Source organism: Danio aesculapii, chromosome 17, assembly GCF_903798145.1.
Source record: "Danio aesculapii chromosome 17, fDanAes4.1, whole genome shotgun sequence".
Taxonomy (NCBI): Eukaryota; Metazoa; Chordata; class Actinopteri; order Cypriniformes; family Danionidae; genus Danio; species Danio aesculapii.
Window position 1 is genome coordinate 18,505,446 of NC_079451.1, and position 27,373 is coordinate 18,532,818.

The window sequence follows — 27,373 nt, forward strand, 5'->3', positions numbered from 1 at the left end:
ATAGTAGTGGTTCCCAAAGTGGGGGTCTTGGGACAATGTAGGGTGGAGTGGGGGGTCACTTGGTGATCAAAAAAATTTGATTGAACTATCAGAGTTACCGTATTTTATCCATAACCTACAGAAGTAGTGTTTACAAGTTAAGCTGCGGTCACATTGGACTTTTCTTCCCACAGACTTCCATTCATACGCACGCGAATGTGTCAGACTGGAAACGCAAGCTTGAGTGAAAAGTTTCGCAGTTCACTGCTTTGGAAAGTTCAAGCTTGCTGAACTCTGACCTGCGAAATCGCATCACATGATTGCGTGAGGAATTTAAAACATGGACCAATCGTTCGCTATTTTAATGTCTTTTCATCTTGTTTAATCCCGCTCACTTTCGCAGCGCAGTACAACAGAATTTCGCAAGCTCAAACTCTAGTGTGACCGCAGCCATACATAAAAAAAAAACATGCAAATAAAAAGTCATCAGCCTTTTAATCCTTGGATTGTGACTCTTGGGGTGTTTACATTTTATTAATAATATAAATTGTAATATTCAATATTAATAGCGTCAGTTGCAGCAGATTGATTTTACGGCATCATGGTAAACTTTGAAACCTTTACGACACTCATGTACATCAAAACCCTAACCCTAAGCGTTTTTTAAAAAGATTAAAAAAATCATACACAACTGAGCATAGAGGACGAATCCAAAATTAAACCAAAAATAGACGTGTGCAATAAACATTGTCCACCAGTCTCATTGGATGAGGTTAATATTAAATTAAATCAATTAATACAAATATTGTTAGACTGTTGCACTTTTTTGTGTTGTCAATATGCTTGTGTTTATATAGACCTATTGGTGTGTGTGCATCATTGTCTGCAACATTTGTATGTTTATAAACACCTCCGAGGATAGAAGGGGTTGCGAGTCAATGGAATTATTATTTGGGGGGTTGCAAGCTCAAAAGTTTGGGAACCTATGATTTATAGCAGCTGCACAGACCTATATAATATATAAAATATATAATAAGTTGTATACAAAAAAATGCACACTGCACTGAAATTTATTTATAGTTGCCAATTTGATGTTTAAACTGTTTATTTATGTCTGTTTATTTGTTATTATTTATTTAGACTTGCTCATTAAATTGCTTAAGTGTTAGTGTCATGTTCTAGTGCTAGAGCTTCACAAACAGACACAGACAATCTGTTTTAAGTGACTAAACATAAAAATGATAACATAAATTTTAATTCTTACATTTGATTCAATTTTACTTAATTTTAATTAAATTTTAAATAAATTCATTTTATATTTTTTCCCCAATTTTTGTTTAACGGACAGTAGATTTTTTGAATCACATTTGTAAACATAATAGTTTTAATACCTAATTTCTAATATCTGATTTCTTTTATCATGATGACAGTAAATAATATTTTACTAGATATTTTTCAAGACACTTGTATACAGCTTAAAGTGACATTTAAATGGTTAATTAGGCAAGTTAGCCCTTTGACTGCCCGCTCTACCAAATGGTTGACCATGTTTTGACTGTTTTAAATAATAATTGTTAAAGTCATTTAAAAAATGACTGTTTTATGACACACAAAAAAAATTAGACAAACATAATCCTGTTGCACTACTACGCTTGATATAGGTTTTATTGTAAACAAACAAATATTTTATGGCATACTTGATGCCATATTCAAAAGATGATTTAGTATTCAATTTTTTTTTATTTTGATAATTTTTTTAATAAATTAGTCTTAAACTTCATATTTTCTAATTTTTAATAGTATATGTATTATTCCGGTACTTTAACCATAAGCTGACATATCAATCATTTAGTAGAGGTTGATATTTTAGAAATTATGGGATGGGTTGAAAAAAAAATGTATTGAGTGTGTTAACTAGCGACATTAAGAGTTAAGAAATTTAGCTTACCCAAATTACCTATCGCGCATGTCTTTGGACTAGTAGGGGAAACTGGAGCACCTGAAGGAAACCCAAACCAACACGGGGAGAACATGCAAACTCCAAATCAGGAAGTTTAATAATTTTAAAGAATTAAGGTCTAAATAATTAAAAATGGAATATTAGGATTATTTTTACTTTCTTTCTTCCCCTTCATGGTGTTTTTTTTGGTGAACTGTATTAAATTTAACTAGGATCGATTTGTAACATAAATAATACCCAGAATTTGAACATAACAAGGACTTTGCATTTCTCTAGACTGACATGTCATGAGTGTTTATACCGATCATTTTAAGAATTGTTTATTAAACATCTTTCAAGACCACCAGCAAGAATAAACAAAAAAACACAGAGAGCCAGATTTGTCAAGGTTGCTGAAACTCTACACTCATCACTTGTGTGAAAATATTTTTAGTATGAGCTGGAGGAAATGATGAATCTGTCCCTGACGCCAGAAGAATGTAATGTCTGAATGACAAGATGAAACAAACCGGGTGAAAAAAAAGTCTCTCGATCTATCGCTGTTTCTCTCGTCCTGAGACAATAGAGAGGAGAACGACTGGAGTGAAGAGAATAAAAGCAGTGCCGGAGATAAGAGATGGATGACAGCAGTGTTGTGAGACAGACAGAGGACTGTCATTCCTCATAAGAGACAGAGCTTCTCTGTTATCAACCTGTCTGTCTCTCACACACACGGAGTAAAATACACTCCATCACTTTAATCACACTCCGGCTCTCATTACGGCTCTAACCGTCTCTCTGATGGAGAGCGTTGACAAAAAGCTATTAGCCAAAGTTAACGAAGTACTAGTAGCACAGAACTTTCCCCCTGGGCCCAATGAGCAGGTTATAACACAGAGAAGTCTTTCCCAACTTTTGTCTGGGAAGACACCAGTGCCTATAGTGTCATCCAACGTTGACATCCAACTAGAAATGTGTTTAATTTACCCCAGATTATACTGGATTTCATACAGCTTCGCCATTATTATTAATCAAAACTGGCAATATATCAGTGACTCACATCTGATGGCATTTCAGATTTTTGCTGTAGCTTTAATATTTATTATGATAAAATATGAATATAAGCTTAAACATTTCAATGATGGAACAAAGTAACTGATGTTTTGAAGCCTCAGCATTTATTTGATCTACAGTGCACCAGTACTGTACTGTATAAACTGCAGTTGAAATTCAGCAATCATGTTAAACAATTAACAGAATTCAAAAGGGTGTTTCTTTTTTTATTTGAATACATTTTTATATTATTAATGTGGTGAAATGCTGACTTTTAAAGCAGCCATGACATTTTCAGTGTCACATAATTTTAATATGCCGAGAAACATTTCTTCTTATTATTATTATTATCAATGTTGAAAACAGTTGTGCTGCTTAATATTTATGTGGAAACCATTTTGCATTCTTTTATGTATGGAATACACTATATCCGTGACCCTGGACCACAAAACCAGTGTAATTTTTTGGAAATTGCGATTTATACATCATATGAAGCCTGCATAAATAAGCTAAGCTAATCAGGGTGCAAATTACAGGGGAGTTTGGAGGGGATTGACCTTCCTAATTAAGCCTTGATCCCCCCTGAAGGACATCCAAACAAGATGTTTGGGAGGTCAGCCCATTGGAATTGTGAAAAAAGTTCACTTTGATCTGTATTTTAAATAATAAGGTTAATAATCAAAATAACAGACATCCTTTTGACCACCCCTATAACAGTTCATACCATTGTGAATGCATAATCTTTCAACAGTCTGAAACCGGCAGATTTAGAGAACCGATAGACACCGTAAGAGTTCACAAGATGTGGAGAAAACCAAGTTTTCTTATAAAATAGGTGTTTGTTTCTATACATATTGCTTAAAAGTAACTTCAAATTAGATGCATTGTTTGTATACTTTGTCCTAAAGTAAGCCAAGACAGCTAATTAGGTCAGAATACACTAATTAACCTATCCCACAAAACACTGAAAACTTAAAATACATTTAATGAATAAATTAGATGTAATTTAAATCAACATATACATTTGATTTACTGAAGCATCTATTACACAAACTAACATTACCAACAAATTCGCACACTGGATCTAATGGGATACTAAAGGTGCTTCTCAATATCTTTCCTCATTTCCTACGACCCGGAAACCAATCGAGTTCAGCCATCTTGTAGGACATCTCAATCCTCTAATTGCACCGCAAGGAGGTGATGATCGAGGAGAGAGGAGGCTTTCTGAGGAGGCATTAGCGAGGACAGCCAGGTGGATCCCTCGTGGAAGTGTTTTACTGACAAATGTGACGCGCATGCAAATTATTCTCCTTTTCATATCAGCACCAATAATCATAATATTAAGCATCAAATTATTGTTAATGTGTTTTGTTTTGAAAGTTGCTTTCATTTTGATCTAATGTACCTTTCAGCACAAAATAAGCAGTTATAACAGGATATAATCATAATCATAAGAAAAATAAAAAATACAGACAAGCGTGGTGTTTTGCGGAGGTTGAAACTATTACAATATAAATGATTATCTGTAATATTTAAGAATCTGGACATGCAAGCAAAGTCAGTGATGCACACTATTTAATTAGTTGAATTTATTTAATCAGTATTTAGTTGAATACTATTAATGATGCTAAAGGAAACGAGGATATATCATTTCACTTGATTCAATTCCTCTGTTCTTGCATTTTTTCCTTGCGTCCTTCCCTCAAATTCTGAAGGGGTGGAGCTAAGACACGAGGAAAGCAAGTAAGGAGAGGAAACGAGGATGGACCGATAAGATTTGAGAAGCACCCTGTGCAATTCTGAGATAATTACCTTTGAAGTTGAAATGAAGTGCTTAGCAAACACATTTCTAACTGAAATGAATATTTACCCATACAATGTATATTTGGCAATTTTCACAAATATAGCTATGTGACTGGTTTTGTCATCCAGGTGCACATATACAGCATTAAACACTACCATGTTTAATAATTTAATAACAAATTGGTGGTGTGCTGGTTTACTGAAATAAAAGAACAGTCAAAATGTTGTTTGAAACGATTATCGATCTTCATTATTTCTGTAAAAAAAAAAAACTGGCTATAAAGTAACCAAAATTAGACACAACATTGGTGCATTCCTAATGACAAAAATGCCCCATAAGAATAAGTGTTTTTGGCGCAAACCATATGCATTCCAATAGCACATAACATTCAATTTAATGTGATCTGGCACATGTATTTATGTCAACTTTGTTCAGATTTGTTCAATGGATAAACAGTGTTCATATTTGCAACTCATTTGACCACTTTTTACCAAATATCTATTAGTGTTTGCACCTAAATTGACTGGTTTTGTCATCCAGGTGCACATATACAGCATTAAACACTAACAATTTTCATCATTTTATAATAAATTGGTGGTGTGCTGGTTTACTGAAATAAAAGAACAGTCAAAATGTTGTTTAATATGATTATTAATCTTCATTATTTCTGTAAACAAACTGGCTATAAAGTAGCCAAAATTAGACAAAAATTCAGTGCATCCCTAATGACAAAAATGCCCCATAAGAACAAGTGTTTTTGGCACAAACCCTATGTTTTCCAATAGCACATGAACTCACATTTAATGTGATTTGAGTCATATATTTATGTCAATTTGTAGAACTTGTTCAAGGTTTTAATAGATAAAGAATGACAATTTTGTAACTCATTTGATGACTTTCTACTAAATATCTATTAGTGTTTGCACCTAAATTGACTGGTTTTGTCATCCAGGTGCACATATACAGCTTTAAACACTAACAATTTTCATCATTTTATAATAAATTGGTGGTGTACTGTTTACTGAAATAAAAGAAGTCAAATGGTATTTGAAATGATAATTATTCTGTATTATTTCTGTAAACAAACTTGCTCTGAAGTAGCCAACATTAGACAAAAATCTGGTGCATTCCTAATAACAAAAATACCCCATAAGAACAAGTGTACAGACCATATTTATTCCATTAAAACATAACTTCCTATTTAATGTGGTCTGGGTCATATTTTTATGTCAATTGGTAGAACTTGTTCAAGGTTTTAATAGATAAAGAATGTCAATTTTGCAATTCGTTTGCAATGTTGTTTGAAATGATTATTAATCTTCATTATTTCTGTAAACAAACTGGCTATAAAGTAGCCAAAATGAGACAAAAATTCAGTGCACCCCTAATGACAAAAATGCCCCATAAGAACAAGTGTTTTTGGCACAAACCCTATGTTTTCCAATAGCACATGAACTCATATTTAATGTGATTTGAGTCATATATGTATGTCAATTTGTAGAATTTGTTCAAGGTTTTAATTGTTCAAGGTTGCAACTCATTTAATGACTTTCTACTAAATATCTATTAGTGTTTGCACCTAAATTGACTGGTTTTGTCATCCAGGTGCACATATACAGCTTTAAACACTAACAATTTTCATAATTTTATAATAAATTGGTGGTGTACTGTTTACTGAAATAAAAGAAGTCAAATGGTATTTGAAATAATTATTCTGTATTATTTCTGTAAACAAACTTGCTCTGAAGTAGATAAAAATATACAAAAATCTGGTGTATTCCTAATAACAAAAATGCCCCATAAGAACAAGTGTACAGACCATATTTATTCCATTAGGACATAACCTCCTATTTAATGTGGTCTGGGTCATATATTTATGTCAATTTGTAGAACTTGTTCAAGGTTTTAATGGATAAAGAATGTCAATTTTGCAATTCATTTGACCACTTTCTACCAAATATCTATTAGGGTTTGCACCTAAATTGACTGGTTTTGTCATCCAGGTGCACATATACAGCATTAAACACTAACAATTTTCATCATTTTATAATAAATTGGTGGTGTGCTGGTTTACTGAAATAAAAGAACAGTCAAAATGTTGTTTAATATGATTATTAATCTTCATTATTTCTGTAAACAAACTGGCTATAAAGTAGCCAAAATTAGACAAAAATTCAGTGCATCCCTAATGACAAAAATGCCCCATAAGAACAAGTGTTTTTGGCACAAACCCTATGTTTTCCAATAGCACATGAACTCACATTTAATGTGATTTGAGTCATATATTTATGTCAATTTGTAGAACTTGTTCAAGGTTTTAATAGATAAAGAATGACAATTTTGTAACTCATTTGATGACTTTCTACTAAATATCTATTAGTGTTTGCACCTAAATTGACTGGTTTTGTCATCCAGGTGCACATATACAGCTTTAAACACTAACAATTTTCATCATTTTATAATAAATTGGTGGTGTACTGTTTACTGAAATAAAAGAAGTCAAATGGTATTTGAAATGATAATTATTCTGTATTATTTCTGTAAACAAACTTGCTCTGAAGTAGCCAACATTAGACAAAAATCTGGTGCATTCCTAATAACAAAAATACCCCATAAGAACAAGTGTACAGACCATATTTATTCCATTAAAACATAACTTCCTATTTAATGTGGTCTGGGTCATATTTTTATGTCAATTGGTAGAACTTGTTCAAGGTTTTAATAGATAAAGAATGTCAATTTTGCAATTCGTTTGCAATGTTGTTTGAAATGATTATTAATCTTCATTATTTCTGTAAACAAACTGGCTATAAAGTAGCCAAAATGAGACAAAAATTCAGTGCACCCCTAATGACAAAAATGCCCCATAAGAACAAGTGTTTTTGGCACAAACCCTATGTTTTCCAATAGCACATGAACTCATATTTAATGTGATTTGAGTCATATATGTATGTCAATTTGTAGAATTTGTTCAAGGTTTTAATTGTTCAAGGTTGCAACTCATTTAATGACTTTCTACTAAATATCTATTAGTGTTTGCACCTAAATTGACTGGTTTTGTCATCCAGGTGCACATATACAGCTTTAAACACTAACAATTTTCATAATTTTATAATAAATTGGTGGTGTACTGTTTACTGAAATAAAAGAAGTCAAATGGTATTTGAAATAATTATTCTGTATTATTTCTGTAAACAAACTTGCTCTGAAGTAGATAAAAATATACAAAAATCTGGTGTATTCCTAATAACAAAAATGCCCCATAAGAACAAGTGTACAGACCATATTTATTCCATTAGGACATAACCTCCTATTTAATGTGGTCTGGGTCATATATTTATGTCAATTTGTAGAACTTGTTCAAGGTTTTAATGGATAAAGAATGTCAATTTTGCAATTCATTTGACCCCTTTCTACCAAATATCTATTAGTGTTTGCACCTAAATTGATTGGTTTTGTCATCCAGGAGCACATATACAGCCCTAAACACTAACAATCTTCATCATTTTATAATAAATTGGTGGTGTGCTGGTTTACTGAAATAAAAGAATAGTCAAAATGTTGTTTAAAATGATTATTATCTTCATTATTTCTGTAAACAAACTTGCTCTGAAGTAGCCAAAATTAGACAACAATTGCAATATCACAAACTTATATTTAATGTGGTCTGGGTCATATATTTATGTCAACTTGAAGAATTTGTTCAAGGTTTTAATGGATAAAGAATGTCCATTTTGCAACTCATTTGATGAATTTCTACCAAATATCTATTAGTGTTTGCATCCAAATTGACTAGTTTTGTCATCCAGGTGCACACATACAGATAACACACTGACAATGTTCATCATTTTATAATAAACTGGTGGTGTGCTGTTTACTGAAATAAAAGAAGTCAAATGGTATTTGAAATGATAATTATCTTCATTATTTCTGTAAACAAACTGGCTCTAAAGTAGCCAACATTACACAAAAATCTGGTGCATCCCTAATGACAAAAATGCTGCATACGAACAAGTGTTTTTGGCACAAACCATATGTGTATCATATTTAATGTGATTTGGGTCATATATTTTATGTCAACTTGTAGAATTTGTTCAACAGATAAAGAATGTCCATTTTTGCAATTCATTTGACCACTTTTAACCAAATATCTATTAGTATGTGCACATAAATTCCATAGAGTATAACTGTTCGCATGACCTTCGGGTTAAAAGCAAATGATAGTAAAAGCCTATTAATTAAATATGTATAGCTGCATTTTTTTATTTGCACTTGGCATTAGAGAACTGTTTATTCATACTTCGTAACTTCATCCAAAATATGCAGTTATCGAGATGATCAGGTAAATGCATCAACTAACAAAAGCCACAGTGTGCTGATGACATTCCAACTGCAACTTTGGCAGTGTGTGATAGCGGTTTAAAGTCTTTCTGCAGGAGACGCTCAGGCTGTGGGTTTAACAGTCAGAATCAGGCTGAGCTCTGCTGATTACAGCCTGTGTGCTTGTGTTCGCGGCGCTGCATTGTGTTGCAGCTGAATGTCAGTTCAGTCTCCAGTGTAGAGTCAGCGCAAAACAACCGCCCCATCCCATCTCAGAGAGAGGGACAATATATCGCTGTCCCGCCAACTGCAATATAATCACCTCTCTCATAGATATAAGGGGTGGAGGAAGGGTGCGTGTGTGTGTGTGATCTTCTTCAGCTGTGCAATTCATTCAAAACAGACGTCGCATTTAATTTTGAAAACAAACAAAATGCGCTAAAGAAAAACAGGGGCTGTAAGGGATGGAAGCTGTGTCATTTGCTAAAGAGATAGAGACGTAAATTCCAATACCCATGAGCTATTTTGTAAGGGAAAAGCTTTACATTTGATCCACCCCAACCTCAAAAGAGTATCACATACTGCTGTTTGCATAAGTTCTATTGTTTACAGATTGTGTCACTCCTCTCAAAAGTAAATACATCAACCAATCGGTTGTGAATGAATCTGTTTTTGGTAACACTTTTGTTTAGGTCACAATTCACGGTACTAACAAACTATTAACTAATGCTACTAGCTTAATAAACAACTAATTAGCTGTTTATTAATAGTAAGGTAGAAGCTGAGTTTAGCTTTTGGGTAGGTTTAGGAATGCAGAATTAGATCATACTTTATAACTACTAATGAGCCGTTAATATCTTAATATTAGGCAGGTAATACACCAGTAGTTAATAGCATGAATTTCACACCTACACTACTTGTTTGTTTGTCACTTCCACAAACCAACTAGTTCACCATTTCATATACTGTATGGGCAGGCCCACAAGGAATCTGCGTGCACAGAAATCCACAGATTTCCACAGATTTATAGCCCATTGTTGAGTCTATTTATTTACTTGTGTAAATGTGTATAAATTCATATTTATTCAGTTTTATTTATTCAAGTATTATTTTAGACAAAAAGGAAAGTGTTCATATAATTTATCTACAATACAGTTTGTAAAGTAATATTTTCCATCTTTTAGTTGTTATATACTATATTAGAAACTTGCTTTGTTTACCAAATAAGTGGATCTAATTGGATTTGCATTGTAAACATTAAATAAAAATGGCATTCAAAAAAAAAATATATATACATACATTACATGTCAGCAACCAATGCTACACTGTAAAAAATAAATCCGTAAAATTACGGTAAAAAAACGGCAGCTGTGGTTGCCAGTACTTTACCGTTAAAAATACGGTACAAACCGTAAAAGTAATTTCTCATTTTTACAGTAAACTACTGTATTTCATTAATTTAATATGTCTGTAATATGGTAATATGTCTGTATTTTGAATTACCAACATCTACACAGCTTTTGTTACACAGTTAGACACGTTAGCGCACCCATGTGCAGGTGGTGATGAGGAAGTTACATAATGAACCAATGCTCATCACAAACAACTTTTTCCTCATGCAGAAAAGTGTATCAGTATATAGAAGGTGCTCAGCGTCATTCACACAGCTACTAAACACCAGTATGGTAACACACATAAAATTAAAGTCATGAAATAAACATTGTTTATCAACATTAGATTTAACATAATTCTCTAATGTACATAACTGATGGGGAAACAACTAAAAAGATTCATAGTAATGTCAACAAAAGCATAAAAAGTGATATGCCATACAGGGAATTCTGGGAAATTCTGGGTTATTCGCCGTATATATTAAGGAAACATACCGTTAAACAGGTCACGGATTTGAACTGTAACATTTTTTTTTAAATTTTACCGTTGAAATCACGGCCATTTTTTACAGTGTATTTTCTTGGCAAGAACATTTTAATAATAAAATATACAATTAAAAATCGACAAACAAATCAATACATAAATTAAATGAGATTTTCAGCGATAATACATGATAAAAATGTAAAAAATATTTCCTGGTGTCACTTTGTTAAAAATCTTCTTAAGAGAGATCATTTCATAAAAAAAGCCTTCTGGAATCATTAAAAGCAGGACAATCCAGTTAAATGTGTTTTTCTTTGAGAGGAATTGCGCATGTAAAAACACTGAGTGGGGTCTTCATCTTTGAGCAAAAAACCATGAGTTATTCTTGTATGTCCAATACGACATCTGGTAAAAACCAAGTCTTAAAATTATAATAAGTTTGGCGGTTCATTCCACTGTGGCGACCCCGGATTAATAAAGGGATCAAGCCGAAAAGAAAATGAGTGAATGAATAATAAGTTTTTAGCTATGATCCTCCCAAAATCATTTCACATGAATCCGCAGATTGTTTTTACATAATTTTGTGCAGAAATTTGCAAACAATGTCAGCAGATTTTGCCTGAGCCTATATATGGGTAACACTTATCTACAATTCAGGACATGTAGCTAATGTTATAGTTTATGTATTTACTAACATGAACAAACAATGAACGATGTTACTATTGCGTTATGCTTGTTTGATTCCCAGTCCCGGCAGGAATTGAAGACGGGGGGAGTGAACGAACCACTCTCTTTCCATCTTCGATACCCAGCTGAGGTGCCCCTGAGCAAGGCACCAAACCCCTAATTGCTCCCCGGGTGCTGGAAGCAATAGCTGCCCAAGTGTATGCTCACTGGGTGTTTGTGTTTTTACTCCTCGATCAAAATGTGTGGGTAAAACCATACTTGACACAAACTCACTTCACTTCACTTCACTTCACTTCACTTCACTTCACTCAGAAACAAAAGTTATCAATTTTGTGTTTTTTAGGATTACCAGGGATCCAGGCTTGCAGATTGCTGGTATAAACATGCACCTTCACCCGAAGTGCTATTCTGTCACTTCATGAACTACATATCCCATCATGCACCTAACACACGCCTGTTCTGGAATCACTGTTGATAACATACACAGAGCTGGGAGCTGATCCAAGACTGATTATATGGACTATATAGACTGCTTATTTTGCCTTTATTAGATTTTAATAAAAGACAATAATACCTGATTTGATCCTCATTTTGTAATGAATCGTTTCAGAACGTTGAATGAACAATTCCATTTATTCATGAGATAAAAAATACTCTTTTTAGCTGCCTACTATATTCATAATTTTTCACATGAAGTTATAAACTTTTATCAACGGCAAAAGTAGTTTAGTTGTTTAGGCAAGTTGGAGCTAAACTCTGCAGGAAAGTGGTCCACCTGAACTGAGTTTAGACACCACTGCGTCAAGCATTAAAGTAGCAAAACACTGATTTTGAAAGATCAAATTCAGATTACACCTTACTGAATACGCTAATTATATAAATGTAAACAGATTCAGTTATGTGTTTTCCTATAGAAATCTATTTGAAAGAAAATGGCTATTGCAATACACTCACAATTACAGCATTGCTTGCCTAAAGCTGTAAATAAATTATTTTAAAAACCTTCTTTTGAGAGGTGATCTATATATGTGGTTTAAATTAAATAAAACAATTGACAGGTATGTACTTAAGTTCAGCCAAATGGTTAATGGGTTGGACTTAAGGTGGTTCAAATTCCAGTTCTGGCAGCAATTGAACATGGGGGAAGTGAATGAACTGCGCTGTTTCCATCTTTGGTACCCTCACTCAAAAAAAGTGCACTTGGATGGGTTAAAAGCAGAGGACAAATTTTAAGTATGGGTAAAACATTTCTTAACTTCAGTTTACTTATTCTTGCTGCACATACTGCTTATATGTGGACTCTGATTAGATGATAAATGCATTTCGTTATCTGATATTCTACACGTGTAATTACAATAAAGTTGAATCTAATCGAATCTAATAAATACTGTACATTTACATCTTCTTAAAGAAAGAAATAAAAAGAGAAAAATACTGAGCACGAATGATTCACAATACCTGTAGATACATAATTCTGTTCTGTACGAGGTCGGACAGTTCATTAGCTTCCTTTTCTCTCCAATCTCCAGCCCCATCCGCCTGGCTCAGATGATAAAGGTCTGTCATGACTGACCTACAGATCACATAAAAAAAAAAAAACATTGTAAAATAAAATTCAGAACAACCATATCAGTGTTTCTGCTAATTAAACTCATTTATTATGGCTAATTACACAGCATTTTGTAGCGAAATATTGAATTAGCTTTATAGTCACAAACTGAAGTTGGCTTGGCCTATGCATTGCTAATCATACACAACGCAATTACCACCGTTCTGGTAATGACTTTTATTTTTTAGCGGCTGTTTGTCATTACAAGGGTGCCTTTTTTCTGAAGTGTGAGCGAACACACTGATCTAAACATGCACACCCATTAAACCCCAGTAATGCTATTACTGCCACATGAGATTACAGCTGTTTAAAAGAGATTACAGATGGAGTTTTTTTCCTTCTGTTTCATAAAATGAAGCACATGATTAGGACAATTAGGACAAGTGAAATGCATGCATGAGTACCAATGCATGCAGGAGTACCAAGTATTTTTCTACTATGCCGGGATCCAAAAGTATTAAACAGTTATTCATCTTTTCTGATGTACAATAAAATGTTTTGATGTCTCGGCTAATTAAAATGTGGATGAAAAGAGACTGTAGTTAATTCTTCATTTTTCATTTAATTATTTTCTATTTGAAGTCTATTGAGTTATTGGTGTAATGAAGATGTAAATGAGAGCTGTAGAGCAGTGGTCTCCAACCCCCGTGGATCAATTGGTACCGGGCTGCAGAAGAAATCATGAATTATTACTGTTTTATTTATTATTTGAGTCTGAATAATCTTTTATTTTGAAAAATCTTTATTTTGAAAAATGACTGTATTATCTTGGTTACTTAAGCGCCAAAATTTCCCCCACAAGCTAGCAAAATGAGCAAGAAACACACGTCTTTGGAAAGGTTCTTTGCTAAGGGGAAAAGGCTAAGTTAAGGACCCACGAACTGCCAAAGGTATGGATCTGCAACCCATTTGTCAGAAGAAGATCAACGGCTGGAGATCACAAATGACGGCTGCTGTTTAAATATTGTGTGTTTTCTGCACGCAAGTTCATTATTTCCAATGGAGGCACGTGGCTTGTGCCCGCATATTGGAAGCGATGCGCTCGTGCCTTCCAGGAGATCCCAGTTGAAAACATCTTCAGTTTGTGAAGTTACAAGAACTGACATCTTCGGTATGTGACACATGACAAGAACTGAACAATCAGCTTCATATTTTGTATGGAATATACACATTTTTATAGACTAATTATCTCAGACAAACACTGCAGTGTTTTTTAACTTTGTACATAAATTAAAGTTGCAGCAATGTTTTGTTGTCATGCTCTGAGAAAACTAAGATGTCCTCGCTGTAGTCTGTAATCACAATGACGAACTGGACCAGGTCCAATATGTAGTATGTAGACGTACTAAGGTAATGCCCATACTACTGTGACTGTTGGGTTTAGGGTAGGGGAAGGTGTACGTGATTGTTTATTACATAGTGGACCTGGTCCAGTATGTCATCAAGCTGCAGGCTGCAGCGAGGACTGGCTGTTTCTCAATATGCGTTCTTAAGCGTTCTTGCGTCCTTGTGTAACGTCATCATCAACTGCCAAAGACTGCAAGAACATAAGACGGGTGAAAGTTCTCAGATATGTTCTTGATATTGATGCAGACTTGAGCACCGAACTCGCTCGAGAAGCCATTGCAACTAAATAAAGGAGGTGGAAAGTGCAGCATTTTATATAGATTTATTATTAAAGTTCAAAGATAAAACTTATTTATCTCAGGAGTTTCCCTAAATGAAACAGTGAAAGTAAACCTTAACATGGACATCTTAATAGACGCATAAACACATTAAGAGTGTTTATTTGCTGAAATTTGAATTAAAATCTGTTTTAAATCTGCTTTATTTGTTTTGTGCAAAGTGTATTTGTAAGGTTTTTATGAATGTTATATATTGAAAAGGGGAAAAACAATAAATCGTTGTATGAATGCTGTAATAATTAAATAATTTTCTGTTAAAAATACGAGAAGGTCACGTGACCATCAGGAAGAATGCAGCATCTCTTTTCTCAGAGTACTTGTTCTGTGTTCTCTTGGTCCCCCGAGTTCGTTCTCGTGTCGTCTGAGTTCTGGTCTCCACGAGAATGCTCGTCAGTTCTCTGCGTTCTTGGAATTGAGAAACAGCCACTGTCTCGAGAAAACGGTTGATCTAGCAATCCATCTATACCCACCTCCCGAGGTCTCAGTAAAATTGTCAAGTGTTGACAGGTCCACGGTGATAAAAGTTTGGGGACCACTACTGTAGAGGGACTGGCCAATCATTTCAAATGTATACTAGCTGGATGTTCAGACAATGAACTACTTTTTTACAGCAGCTGTTGTGTTTGATATTTATTTGATTCCATAATTACCAGCCAGAGTGGATTCAGAGTGGGAAATGGGTCTAATTATTCCATTGAGCTTATAAATGGACAAAATGCTGTATTTGTCTGTATAGGTTTATAAAAATGTTGACCTTAAAAAGGAATAATAATGTACTAAAAATCAATTCTACAGGGTGAATATAAACAACATGCAAGTTGTTTTATCGAAAGCTTAAGGCATGTAAAGAAAATACTAAAAGAAAAATTTAAAGGACATTCTTACATTTTTCAACAAGATTTGATTCAATTATGTGAAGTGTGCATGCATGAGTACCAAGTATTCTTCTTCTATGCTGGGATTTAAAAGTAATAAACAGTTATTCATCTGTTTTGTTGTACAATAAAATATTTTGATGTCTCGGCTAATTAAAATAAGGATGAAAAGCGACAGTAGTTAATTCATCTTTTTTTCATCTAATTATATTCTATTTTAAGCTTATTGAGTTATTGGTGTAATAAAGATGTAGATGAGAGCTGCACAGGGACTGGCCAATCATTTCAAATGTATACTAGCTGGATGTTTAGGCAATGACATCTCCATATTTTTACAGCAGCTGTTGTATTTGATGTTTATTTAATTTTATAATTAACAGCCAGAGTGGTTCAGAGGAAATTGAGCTAATTATTTCCTTGAGCTGAAATATTTATGAATGGACAAAATGCTGCATATGTTTATACAAATCTGGACCTCAGAAAGGGAAAATATGTTCCTGAAAATCAATCCTACAGGGTAAATATATATATACAACATGTAAGCACTTATACTGAAAGCCTAGGGCATGTAAAGGAAATACTAAAGAAAATATTTAAAGGGGCATTCTTACTTTTTACAGCAAGACTTTATTACATTGATGAAAAGTATTCTGAATAATGCTGTAAGAAAAGCTTCGTTGATCACCAAATCAGTATATTAGTATAGCTAATTAATCACGTAACAAAAAACTGGAGATATTATGTAAATATTTCTGCTTTACAGCACCAGGAATAATATAAAAATAATCTTATTACCAAACATTGAATTGGACAAAATGTCTATATGAGTGAATTGCTTATGTATACAGTGTGTTGTGCGTGTGTGTAACCTCTGTTGATGTCCCAGGTCCTGCATGAGTGTGTCGACATGTTTATGCATTGCTCCAGTCTCCATCAGCGGCAGTTTCTTCACTTCGCTGCGCACAAAATACCACAGTTCCCTCACACCGTTCTCCACCTTCCTCCTTAACTCTTCATGATCCTTTCCTGGGCCTGCACACATGCATAATACAAACATTCAAGTGTTATTTCAGTGTTGATGATTCTTACCAATGTGAAAGTTAGTTAGTTAACACTTTTTTTGACCCCAGGGGCAATTTGTTAAATTATTTAATGTTTAACAATATATTGATATTTTGGCAGTGTGCTTTGGGTCATTGTCCTGCTGGAAGATGAACCGTCGCCCCAGTCTGAGGTCAAGAGCACTCGGAAGCAGGTTTTCATTCAGGATGTCTCTTTTGCTGCATTAATTTTTCCTTCTATCCTGACTAGTTCCTGCTGCTGAAAAACATCCCCACAGAATGATGTTGCCACCACCATGCTTCACAGTAGGGATGGTATTAGCCTGATGATGAGTTGTGCCTGGTTTTCTCCAAACAACGCCTCATCAGTCTCATCAGACCAGAGAATTTTGTTTCTTATGGTTTGAGAGTCCTTCGGATGTCTTTTAGCAAATTCCAGGCAGGGAGTGGCTACCGTCTGGCCACTCTACCATACAGGCCTGATTGGTGGATTGCTCCACAGATGGTTGTCCTTCTGCTGGAGCTCAGACAGAGTGACCTTCAGGTTTTTGATCACCTCCCTGACTAAGGCCCTTCTTCCCCGATCACTCAGCTTAGATGGCCGGCCAGCTCTAGGAAGAGTCCTGGTGGTTCTAAACATCTTCCACTTAGGGATGATGGAGGCCACAGTGCTCATTAGAACTTTCAGAGCAGCGGAAATTTTTCTGTAACCTTACCCAGCCTTGTGCCTCGAGACAATCCTGTCTCAGAGTTTTACAGACAATTCCTTTGTCTTCATGCTTGGTTTGTGCATTGACATGCACTGTCAACCCTGGGACCTTATATAGACAGGTGTATGCCTTTTCAAATCATGTCAAGTCAACTGAATTTACCACAGGTGAACTCCAATTAAGCTGCTGAACCATCTCAAGAATGATCAGTTGAAACAGAATGTACCTGAGCTCAATTTAGAGCTTCACGGCAAAGGCTGTGAATACTTCTGTACATGTGATTTTTCAGGTTTTTAATTTTTAATAAATTTGCAACAATTTCAAAAACTCTTTTTTCACATTGTCATTAAGGGGTATTGTGTGTAGAATTTTGAGGAAATAAATGAATTTAATCCATTTTGGAATAAGGCTGTAACATTAAAATAATGTGGAAAAAGTAAAGGGCTATAAATTCTTTACGGATGCACTGCATATAACAAAATGTAAACATGTACCTAACTAATAAAGGTAAAAAGCCAACATAAAACACTTGAATTGGTCAGCATCAGTTTATATTCTGCCTACTGCCATTGGCTGATAACTTTATCGACTTTTTTTCACTTGTCATCAGATAGACAATGCATCTTCTTTTTTCCCAATGATTTTTTGTTTTTGTTGTTCTTTTTTCCTAAGTGGAGTAAAAAAAAAAGTAAAACATAACTGTTAAAAGGTTTGGGGTCAGTAAGTCAGTAAAAAATAAACTAATTATTCAGTTCAACAAGCATGCACTTACTTCATCTAGTGACAGTAAACACATTTTTAATGCACCATTATTTGAACATTCTGTTAATGAAAGTTTTCTCAAAACAATTATCATGCTTTCCACAAAATATTAAGCAGGATTCCAGCATTGATGACATTTAAATAGAGGTCCTGAATAAAATATACTACAATATGTATTCAAATAAAATAAAATTTTAATTATATAATAATTTATATATATATTTATTTATTTATTTTTTTCTTATTTATTAATTAATTTAATTAATTTATCTATTTTTTAATTACCACACATTTGCAGTCATGGTATCACTGGTGAAGTTACGCCTCTTCACTGACAATAAAATTGGGTATTTTATTGGCTTGTTTTTTTATTAATATAAATGTAAAAAATCTTACAAAATTAAATTATTTGCAAAAAATAATAACTATTTATAACAAAACAGGGCATCACGGTGGTGCAGTGGGTAGCACAATCGCCTCACAGCAAGATGGTCGCTGGTTCGAGCCCCGGCTGGGTCAGTTGGCATTTCTGTGTGGAGTTTACACGTTCTCCTCCGGTTTCCCCCAAGGACTTGCGATATAGGTGAATTGAATAGACTAAATTGGCCGTAGTGTGTGTGTCAATGCAAGAGTGTATGGGTGTTTCCCAGTGTTGGGTTGTGGCTGGAATGGCATCTGATGCATAAAACATATGCTGGATAAGTTATTGTTTTTTTCTGCTGTGGTGACCTCGGATTAATAAAGAGACTAAACCTATAAGAAATATAACAAAATTTCAACTTGTTTTTTTTTTCCAGCCAAAGTGCGTTAAACAATTTCTGTTTTTGTTTTGGTCCAGAATTTTTCTTTCAGTGCATCCCTAGTTTTCATTTATATATATATATATATATCTTTTTTGATTAACTGATTATGTTCACCTGTGTCCGGTTTGGTTTGTCATTAGTTTGGTTCTTTTTTTACCTGTATTGTATTGACATGAGATCCAGATTCCCTTGGTCAAAATGAACACGTTGTAAATGAATGAGAAACTAATTTCATTTAGCTGATGACTTTTTTTTAACCTACAATTTGACACAACTTTGAATTTGGTTGTATTCAGATTGATTTTTTTTCACATTTGGAAAAAATAGATTTGAAAAATTTTGAATGTCTTTTTTCTGTATGTAATTTACAATAATTTTTATTTTTGAAATTAATTCATTCCTTCATTTTCTTTTGGCTTAGTCCCTTTAGTAATCAGGGGTCACCACAGCAGAATGAACCGCCAACTTATCCAGCATATGTTTTACACAGCGGATTCCCTTCCAGCCGCAACTCAGTACTGGTAAACATCCATACACACTCACATTCACACACATACACTACAGCCAATTTAGTTTAATCATTTCACTATAGCGCATGTCTTTGGGCTGTGGGGGAACCTAGAGCACGCGGAGGAAACACACGCCAACACAGGGAGAACATGCAACACACAGAAATGACAACTGACCCAGCCAGAACTCAAACCAACAACACCTTGCTGTGAGATGACAGTGCTAACCACGAGCCACCATGCCATACTTTTTGAAATTCAATTTACTCCTATTTGTTTTAAAACAGGTCTACATTAAAAATAACAAAAAAATTACTGAACAAAAATATACAACATTAGTTTGACTGAACTATTTCAGTAAGAGAAAAAGGGTCATTATTGACTGCCTTGCAAACAGAGCCAGAGGGTTAAAATACTCATTTCAGCACAGCTGGAGACATAGAACAAATAGCATTCAGGGAACTGTATTCATTCATGAATAGAAGTGTACAGCAGGTATCGCATACATCACTAAATTATTGATGCGTCCTGTTGGTCATATAAAAGTATTTGCGAGTTCCTGTAGTTTGTATGTCTTATGTATGTGTGAAACAGGCAGAACAAAGATGTGCCTGGGATTAAAAAGCAGTGTCATTCAATAAGGGTATCATTGGCCGTAAGACAATCCAGCACATTGCTGTGATCCTCTGTGTATAATGTTCCTCTAGTGTCTTCTCTCAAAAGATCCTTCACTGCAATACTATTAGAGCTGCTGACCTAGAAACCACTCACAGAGGTTTGAGTGTGTGTGTGTGTGTGTTCAGGGTTATTATAGAGGACTCAGGACAGGTTTAAGTCTTAATAGCATCGTAAATGAACCAGCATTTCTGGATCTTCTGCAGGAACACATAAAGTATTAAACATAAGTTTATATATGAAATATATGAACACACACATATATATATATATATATATATATATATATATATATATATATATATATATATATATATATATATATATATATATATATATATATATATATATACTGTATATAAATGAAATGAAAAATATATAAAGACATTTATAAGTGTATTTTAAGTGTACCTTTTTAAGTGTATCTTAAGTGTGTGTATATATATATATATATATATATATATATATATATATATATATATATATATATATATATATATATATATATATATATATGTGTGTGTGTGTGTGTGTGTGTGTGTGTGTGTGTGTGTGTGTATGCGTGTGTGTGTGTGTGTGTGTGTGTGTGTGTGTGTGTGTGTGTCAGTGAAGACAGAAGGCAAAGGGTGGATAGAGGACGATTTATCCAGGCTCCCTGTTGTGATGCTAACGTCCTTCACTACACACACACACACACACATACGCACACACACACACACACACACTTTTCATCCATATTAAAATGTTCTTATTAATTTGACAAGTTTCATACTTCCTTCACTCAGAATTACAGTAATCTGAAGATGATCTGTCAGTGCTCACACACTGCCACAAACTCAAATGTGTGTGTGAGTGTATGTGTGCTTTTACTTTAGTTTCAGTATAGCCAGAGGTTTATTAAATCTGACAAAACCTCCCTTTGGGCATGTTTAGAAACATGCACAAAGGGATAAAAAGCTAAATATAAAACAAGTTTTCTTCAAGAGTTATGGTTAGGACTGGATGAGTTATTGCTTTTATATTTGAAGAAATAAAATTAAAATATATTTTCTAATAAATAAATAAATAAATAAAAAATTATATATATATATATATATATATATATATATATATATATATATATATATATATATATATATATATATATATATATATATATATATATATATATATATATATAATTAAGTTATATTTTTATGTTACTCAATTTTTTATTACAATTATAATTTATTTAATTATTATTATTATTATTATTAATATTATTATTAATAATACAAAAATTATTCTTATTTTAAAACTATTATTATTATTTTATTATTACTACTACAATTATTATTATCATTATTATTATTACTATTATAATTATTATTATTACAACAATTATTATTATTATTATTATTATTATTATTATTAATACTAAAATTATTATTATTTTAAAACCATTATTATTTTTATTATTATTATTACTACAATTATTATTATTATTATTATTATTATTATTATTATTATTATTATTACTATTATAATTATTATTATTACTACAATTATTATTATCATAATTATTATTACAATTACAATTATTATTATTATTATTACTACTACTACAATTATTATAATCATTATTATTATTACTATTATAATAATAATTATTATTATTACAACAATTATTATTAGTAGTAGTATTAGTATATTATTTTTTGCTACTTTTTAAACTTGAAACCAACAAAATTCATTAAGATTTATTTATCAAAATACAACAAAAATTCCCTATTGTTTAGTTAATTTTTTGTTTAGTTAAATTTATATCCCAATTTGACAACTACAGAACTCTACAATGTGCCTTCATTTAGATAAATATGTACCAATTTACATACCATCAGCAGGGAGACTGCGATAAGAGTTGATCTTCTCCTTAGCTCTTATCAGCTGTTCTTCAAGGTTACGTAATTTACCCACGGCTCCTGGACCACCATCGGCTTGACCATCAGGTAACCTGGAGGACAGAGAGAGAGACACGTTAGCACGACCCTTGCTGGAAAATATGGCATGTTCATACAACCCACATTAACGTTCGTGCACATTTTTACCAGTGTGAGTGAGAGTGAATGTGTGGCCTATTGGGTCAAGGTGAATTGTGGCTGGCTAATTTCCCAGGGGTCTTTGCTCCCTGCTTCCAGTGCCAATTTAATGCAATGATCAGTTGCGGCAGGCACTGCGGGCAATTCATCTGGTGGCAGGGGCTATACATCAAACACAGGCACACAAACAGTTGACCGAAGCCTGCCCAGAGTGCGCTCCTGACGTCCCACACACACATTTCCATCTTATAAATTTCATTACTGACGAACATCCCAAGACCTGAACCTCCATCATTCCCTGGCACTCCTTCAGTCAAATGCAGTTCATTTATGAGATGACTACCTTTAGTGCGCTACAGATCCTGCAGATTCTGTCTCTTATAGCTGCTTTTTTCATATGAAGTTAATTATAATTTCCATACACCGGGGAAACAGAGTAACATTACTTGAGGGCCAGCAGATGTTACTCTTCATTTGGTACTAGCTGAATAACTACAGCAAATGCAAGGGGTTTTACACAGTTATTGTTCCATTTATCTAGTTTCTAGTGGACAAGATATCTCCTTTATTGAACAATGTTCTGCTTATTAGTGGACTAATGAGGCCTATGATTGCAGTTTCATACAAATGAAATATTATCATTGCAGATCAGACAAATTGTTGCTCCATTAAAAGACCAGAAACCTCCAAAGTACATACAAAAAAAAATACATATGCATTTATTAATAACATTCAGTATCCAAAGCGGTGCTTCTGGTATGCGATCTGCTTAAGTGGACATGTTTTTTAGGCTTACAATAAGAAAGGGGGATAATATCGCAGAGCTGGTCCTCCTCTTTTTCATATATATGTTATGATCAACAGCGATCGAGCAGTTGCAGATCACTGGAGAACTACAATTCGTCCACTGATCAGAACTACAACTAGCATAATGCCTTTCGCCAATCTACACCTGCTACAGCTGACAATAATTTGGACACTCACACACACACAGCTTAAGCTTGTCATCACTGATTCCCAGGACTATAAATACACCTCACTCACTCACTCACTCACAGTAGTTGCTAAGTCTTGTTATCCTGTAGCACTACGAATCATTTTCTTTTCTTGTCAAGCCTAGTCGTGTTTTCTGGGTTTCTCTGTATGCATCTGTTTGCCCCTGTTTTGACCGTTGCCTGTCTGATTGATCTTGCAAATAAACTGCACGTGGATCCTCAATCCTCAGCACCCTTGTGCTACTAAATATATATATATATATATATATATATATATATATATATATATATATATATATATATATATATATACACACACACACACACATATATATATATATATATATATATATATATATATATATATATATATATATATATATATATATATATATATATATATATACACACACACACACACACTCAAAAATAAAGGTACAAAAGCTTGGGTGGTATTTTTTCACAAGATACACTTTTGTACCTAACTGGTCCTAATTTGTTCCTTAACGGTGCATATTCATACCTAAAAGTACAAATGTGTGTCTCATAGTTCCCTAAAGGTACAAAATTGTATCTTTAAGATACCATTATGCACCTCAGTCACAGCTTTTGTATTTTTTTCTGAGTGTGTGTGTGTATTTAGACAGACAGACAGACAGACAGACAGACAGACAGACAGACAGACAGATAGATAGGCAGATAGATAGATAGACAGACAGACAGACAGACAGACAGACAGACAGACAGACAGACAGATAGATAGATAGATAGATAGATAGATAGATAGATAGATAGATAGATAGATAGATAGATAGATAGATAGATAGATAGATAGATAGATAGATGTATTTTTTTAATAAAATGTGTGAACTCACACACGTTCTGGTTTGTACATTAAAATCAATTTCTTTCAGCAGCAAATAAATGACAAGCAAAACAAAAAGAGCCTGGAGTGGCTGTGCAGGACATGAAAAATAGAAGTAAAGCTGGCATGTTACAAAGTGGCTGCACATTTATTGTTGACAGCTCACTTAACTATAATAGAAACAAAGTGGTTTTGTCGCATATTGACGTTCGGCGTATATACGCTGTCTTAGTGGACATGTTTTTTACGCTTACAATAAGGAAGGGGGATAATATCGCAGAGCTGGTCCTCCTCTTTTTCATGCACAGCTCTGCGTCCTTGCAGTGGGTTTGTAGTGGAAATCTGAGCTGTATTTGAAATGTGTTTGACGTGAATGGAAAGCATTGTGAAAAACCGCCTCACCTGAAAGAGAGAGAGAGAGAGAGAGAGAGAGAGAGAGACAGCGATAGAGAGAAAGAGAGGGAGGAAAAATGAGGATAGGCCTCCAGAAGTCTTATCTGAGGAGAGAAGGATGGAAATGTATTTGTGGGAAGGCGTGCGTAGGGTTTTGAAATGGTAAACAAGGCATTCCCATTTCACCTGGATGCAAATGGTCATATGGATGCCTGTCAGAGACGGAAACTGAGAATGAGGAGAGATGCTGAAACTGAGGAAAAATTGCAACGTCAAACATTTATGTCATTCTTGGCTGGTCAAGGATAAAATGAGATAAGAGTGAGAAAGAAAATGAGCAAGATGAGGTTTGTGTGTTAGACAGTGGGTCTGTGGGTTAAAAAAACGACTGTGAGAAAGATGTAAACTTTAGGGTTTGGTTAAGCTTTTATTTATTATTATTACTTATTATTATTATTATTACTTATTATTATTATTATTACTTATTTTTATTGAGAACTTTTTAACATTTTTTTTTTACAACAGAACATTTTTCATTTAAAAATATACAATTTTAGCGTTTAGCACATGAAATAATAAACAAATACAAAAATAATAATAGGTTACTTTGTTCCAGATTCAGTGCATTTAACAGTTAACAATCAGGGTATGTTTTGTCCATTCCATATCTGTTTTCAAACAAAAAAGGAAAACTAAGACGTTTTTTTGTTTTTTCTTTTGCTCACAAAAACGAGATTTTGGCTCGATTTTCACTTTTTGGTTTAGGGTAAGAAAACAGATAAACGACTTTAAAATTTCATTATAGACCATACTTGTCAACCCTCCCGTTTTTCCCAGTATTCTCCCGTATTTTACAGTTCTATCCCGCTATCATCCCGTAAAAGTATTTTCCCATATTTCTCCCATATTTTCAGCCTTTCTCTGAAGGGTGGCAAATAAACATTAAAGAGCCGAGCCTCCCTATACGCAACCCATACCGCCGAACCACCAGGGGCCGCCCTTTGCTTTTAAATGTAAGTCTGTTCTGTCCTTTCGCTTTGTTTAGGTTTGAAAACACTGAAATACATATAAAAACAGCAGGATTCCCTTTCCTTTTCATTACAGGTGCCTTCTCCCCTTCATATGCAATCCTCAAAACAGTCATATAGTGGTGCATGACTGTCAGCTGACGTGCTCCATAGTGATAAATAGACGCTGTTTCCCAAAGGGATTCTGTACACACGATTTGAAGCGGAGTGAAAGTCTGGATGCGTGTTTAAACAGACATATACACATAATTAATAATAGTAACATCTAATGATATCGATCTTGGTGGTTTTTTTTTTCAAACACAACTAATTTCATCCTAAATGAGCATAAAAAGTTAGGAAAGCAATCGAAAGCTTTTATTATAACGTTAGATCTGTGCATTTTTAAAGTGACACCTGTTATTTAATTTAATGAAAGAAAAAATCTAGATAAATAAGAAATTAATTTGTTGCCCTTTAATCAGAATGTGTAAGTTATACAGTGAAGAAACGGCTATTTGATAGCTTGATTCTATTCCATTATAATAGTTATTAATTTTAATAAGCTGAACTGTTTGCTAATGTATTTGTTGCTTGTTTTTGTGAGTAATAATAATAATAAAACATATTACTGAAAAATTAACTGTTTATATACAATGAAACAGCTCCTAATGAACATATGTAGAAATTTGGGGATTTAAAAAAAAAAAAAAAGGGGGGGGGGGGTCCCTTATTATGGTGGGCATATCCCTTATTTTCACATCCCAATGTTGACAGGTATGTTGTAGACATGTAGGCGCTACTGAAATACCCTTCTCCCTCTGATTGGCCAACCAAATCTGAGCTTGTGATGTCGCCCTCAAATAAAAGTCCTCTGCAGATCAGCAACCAGGCTTTTAATTATTATTATTTAATTAAATATCTAAACTAAGTCTACATATTCTATCATTTTATCTGTTAGCAGGCTTGCATTCACTGCATATGTATAAATTAAATAAAAATGTAAATTATCAGTATTATTACAAATTTGTTATTAAAATAAGGTCATAGTTTGCTGCCAAATGGCTTGCTGCTGTGCACCTGATGCTGAGCAAAGACAGCCATTTCCGAGCAGAACCTGGTATGCACGATTGCTTCCGAGCAAGGCCTATATGATAATAATAATAACAACAATAATAATAATAATAATAATATTATTATTATTATTATTATTATTATTATTATTATAAAGGGACTAAGCCAAAAAGAAAATGAATAATAATATTAATATGCCTAGTTCGCCGCCAAACTTCTTGCTGCTGTGCACCTGATGCTGAGCAAAGATAGCCATTTCCGAGCAGCATCCGGTTTGCATGATTGTTTCAGAGCTACTGTAGGCCTAAATAATAATAATAATAATAATAATAATAATAATAATAATAATAATAATAATAATAATAATAATAATAATAATAATAATAGTATTAATAATAATAATAATAATAGTATTAATAATAATAATAATAATAATAATAATAATAATAATGCTAATAATAATAATAATAATAATAATAATAATATCAATAATAAAAGGCTAATAATAATAATAATGAATATTGTTTACTCTGTGTGTTTTTATTGTTAAGCTTCTTAATAATTATTTGCAGGACCAGAATAAGAACACATTGGGCCCTGGGGCTATAACAA

General features: G+C 33.5%; 1 protein-coding gene across 1 annotated transcript in view; it reads right to left on the bottom strand.

The window, feature by feature from the left end:
- fut8a (fucosyltransferase 8a (alpha (1,6) fucosyltransferase)) overlaps positions 1-27,373 on the bottom strand; it is a 163,010-nt gene that overhangs the window by 19,093 nt on the left and 116,544 nt on the right. The window contains exons 4-6 of the mRNA XM_056476916.1: positions 22,224-22,342; positions 16,699-16,861; positions 13,119-13,233 (exon numbers count right to left, since the gene is read on the bottom strand). Of these exons, the coding sequence (XP_056332891.1) occupies positions 13,119-13,233; positions 16,699-16,861; positions 22,224-22,342 (397 nt within the window). The remainder of the gene's footprint in view (positions 1-13,118; positions 13,234-16,698; positions 16,862-22,223; positions 22,343-27,373) is intronic.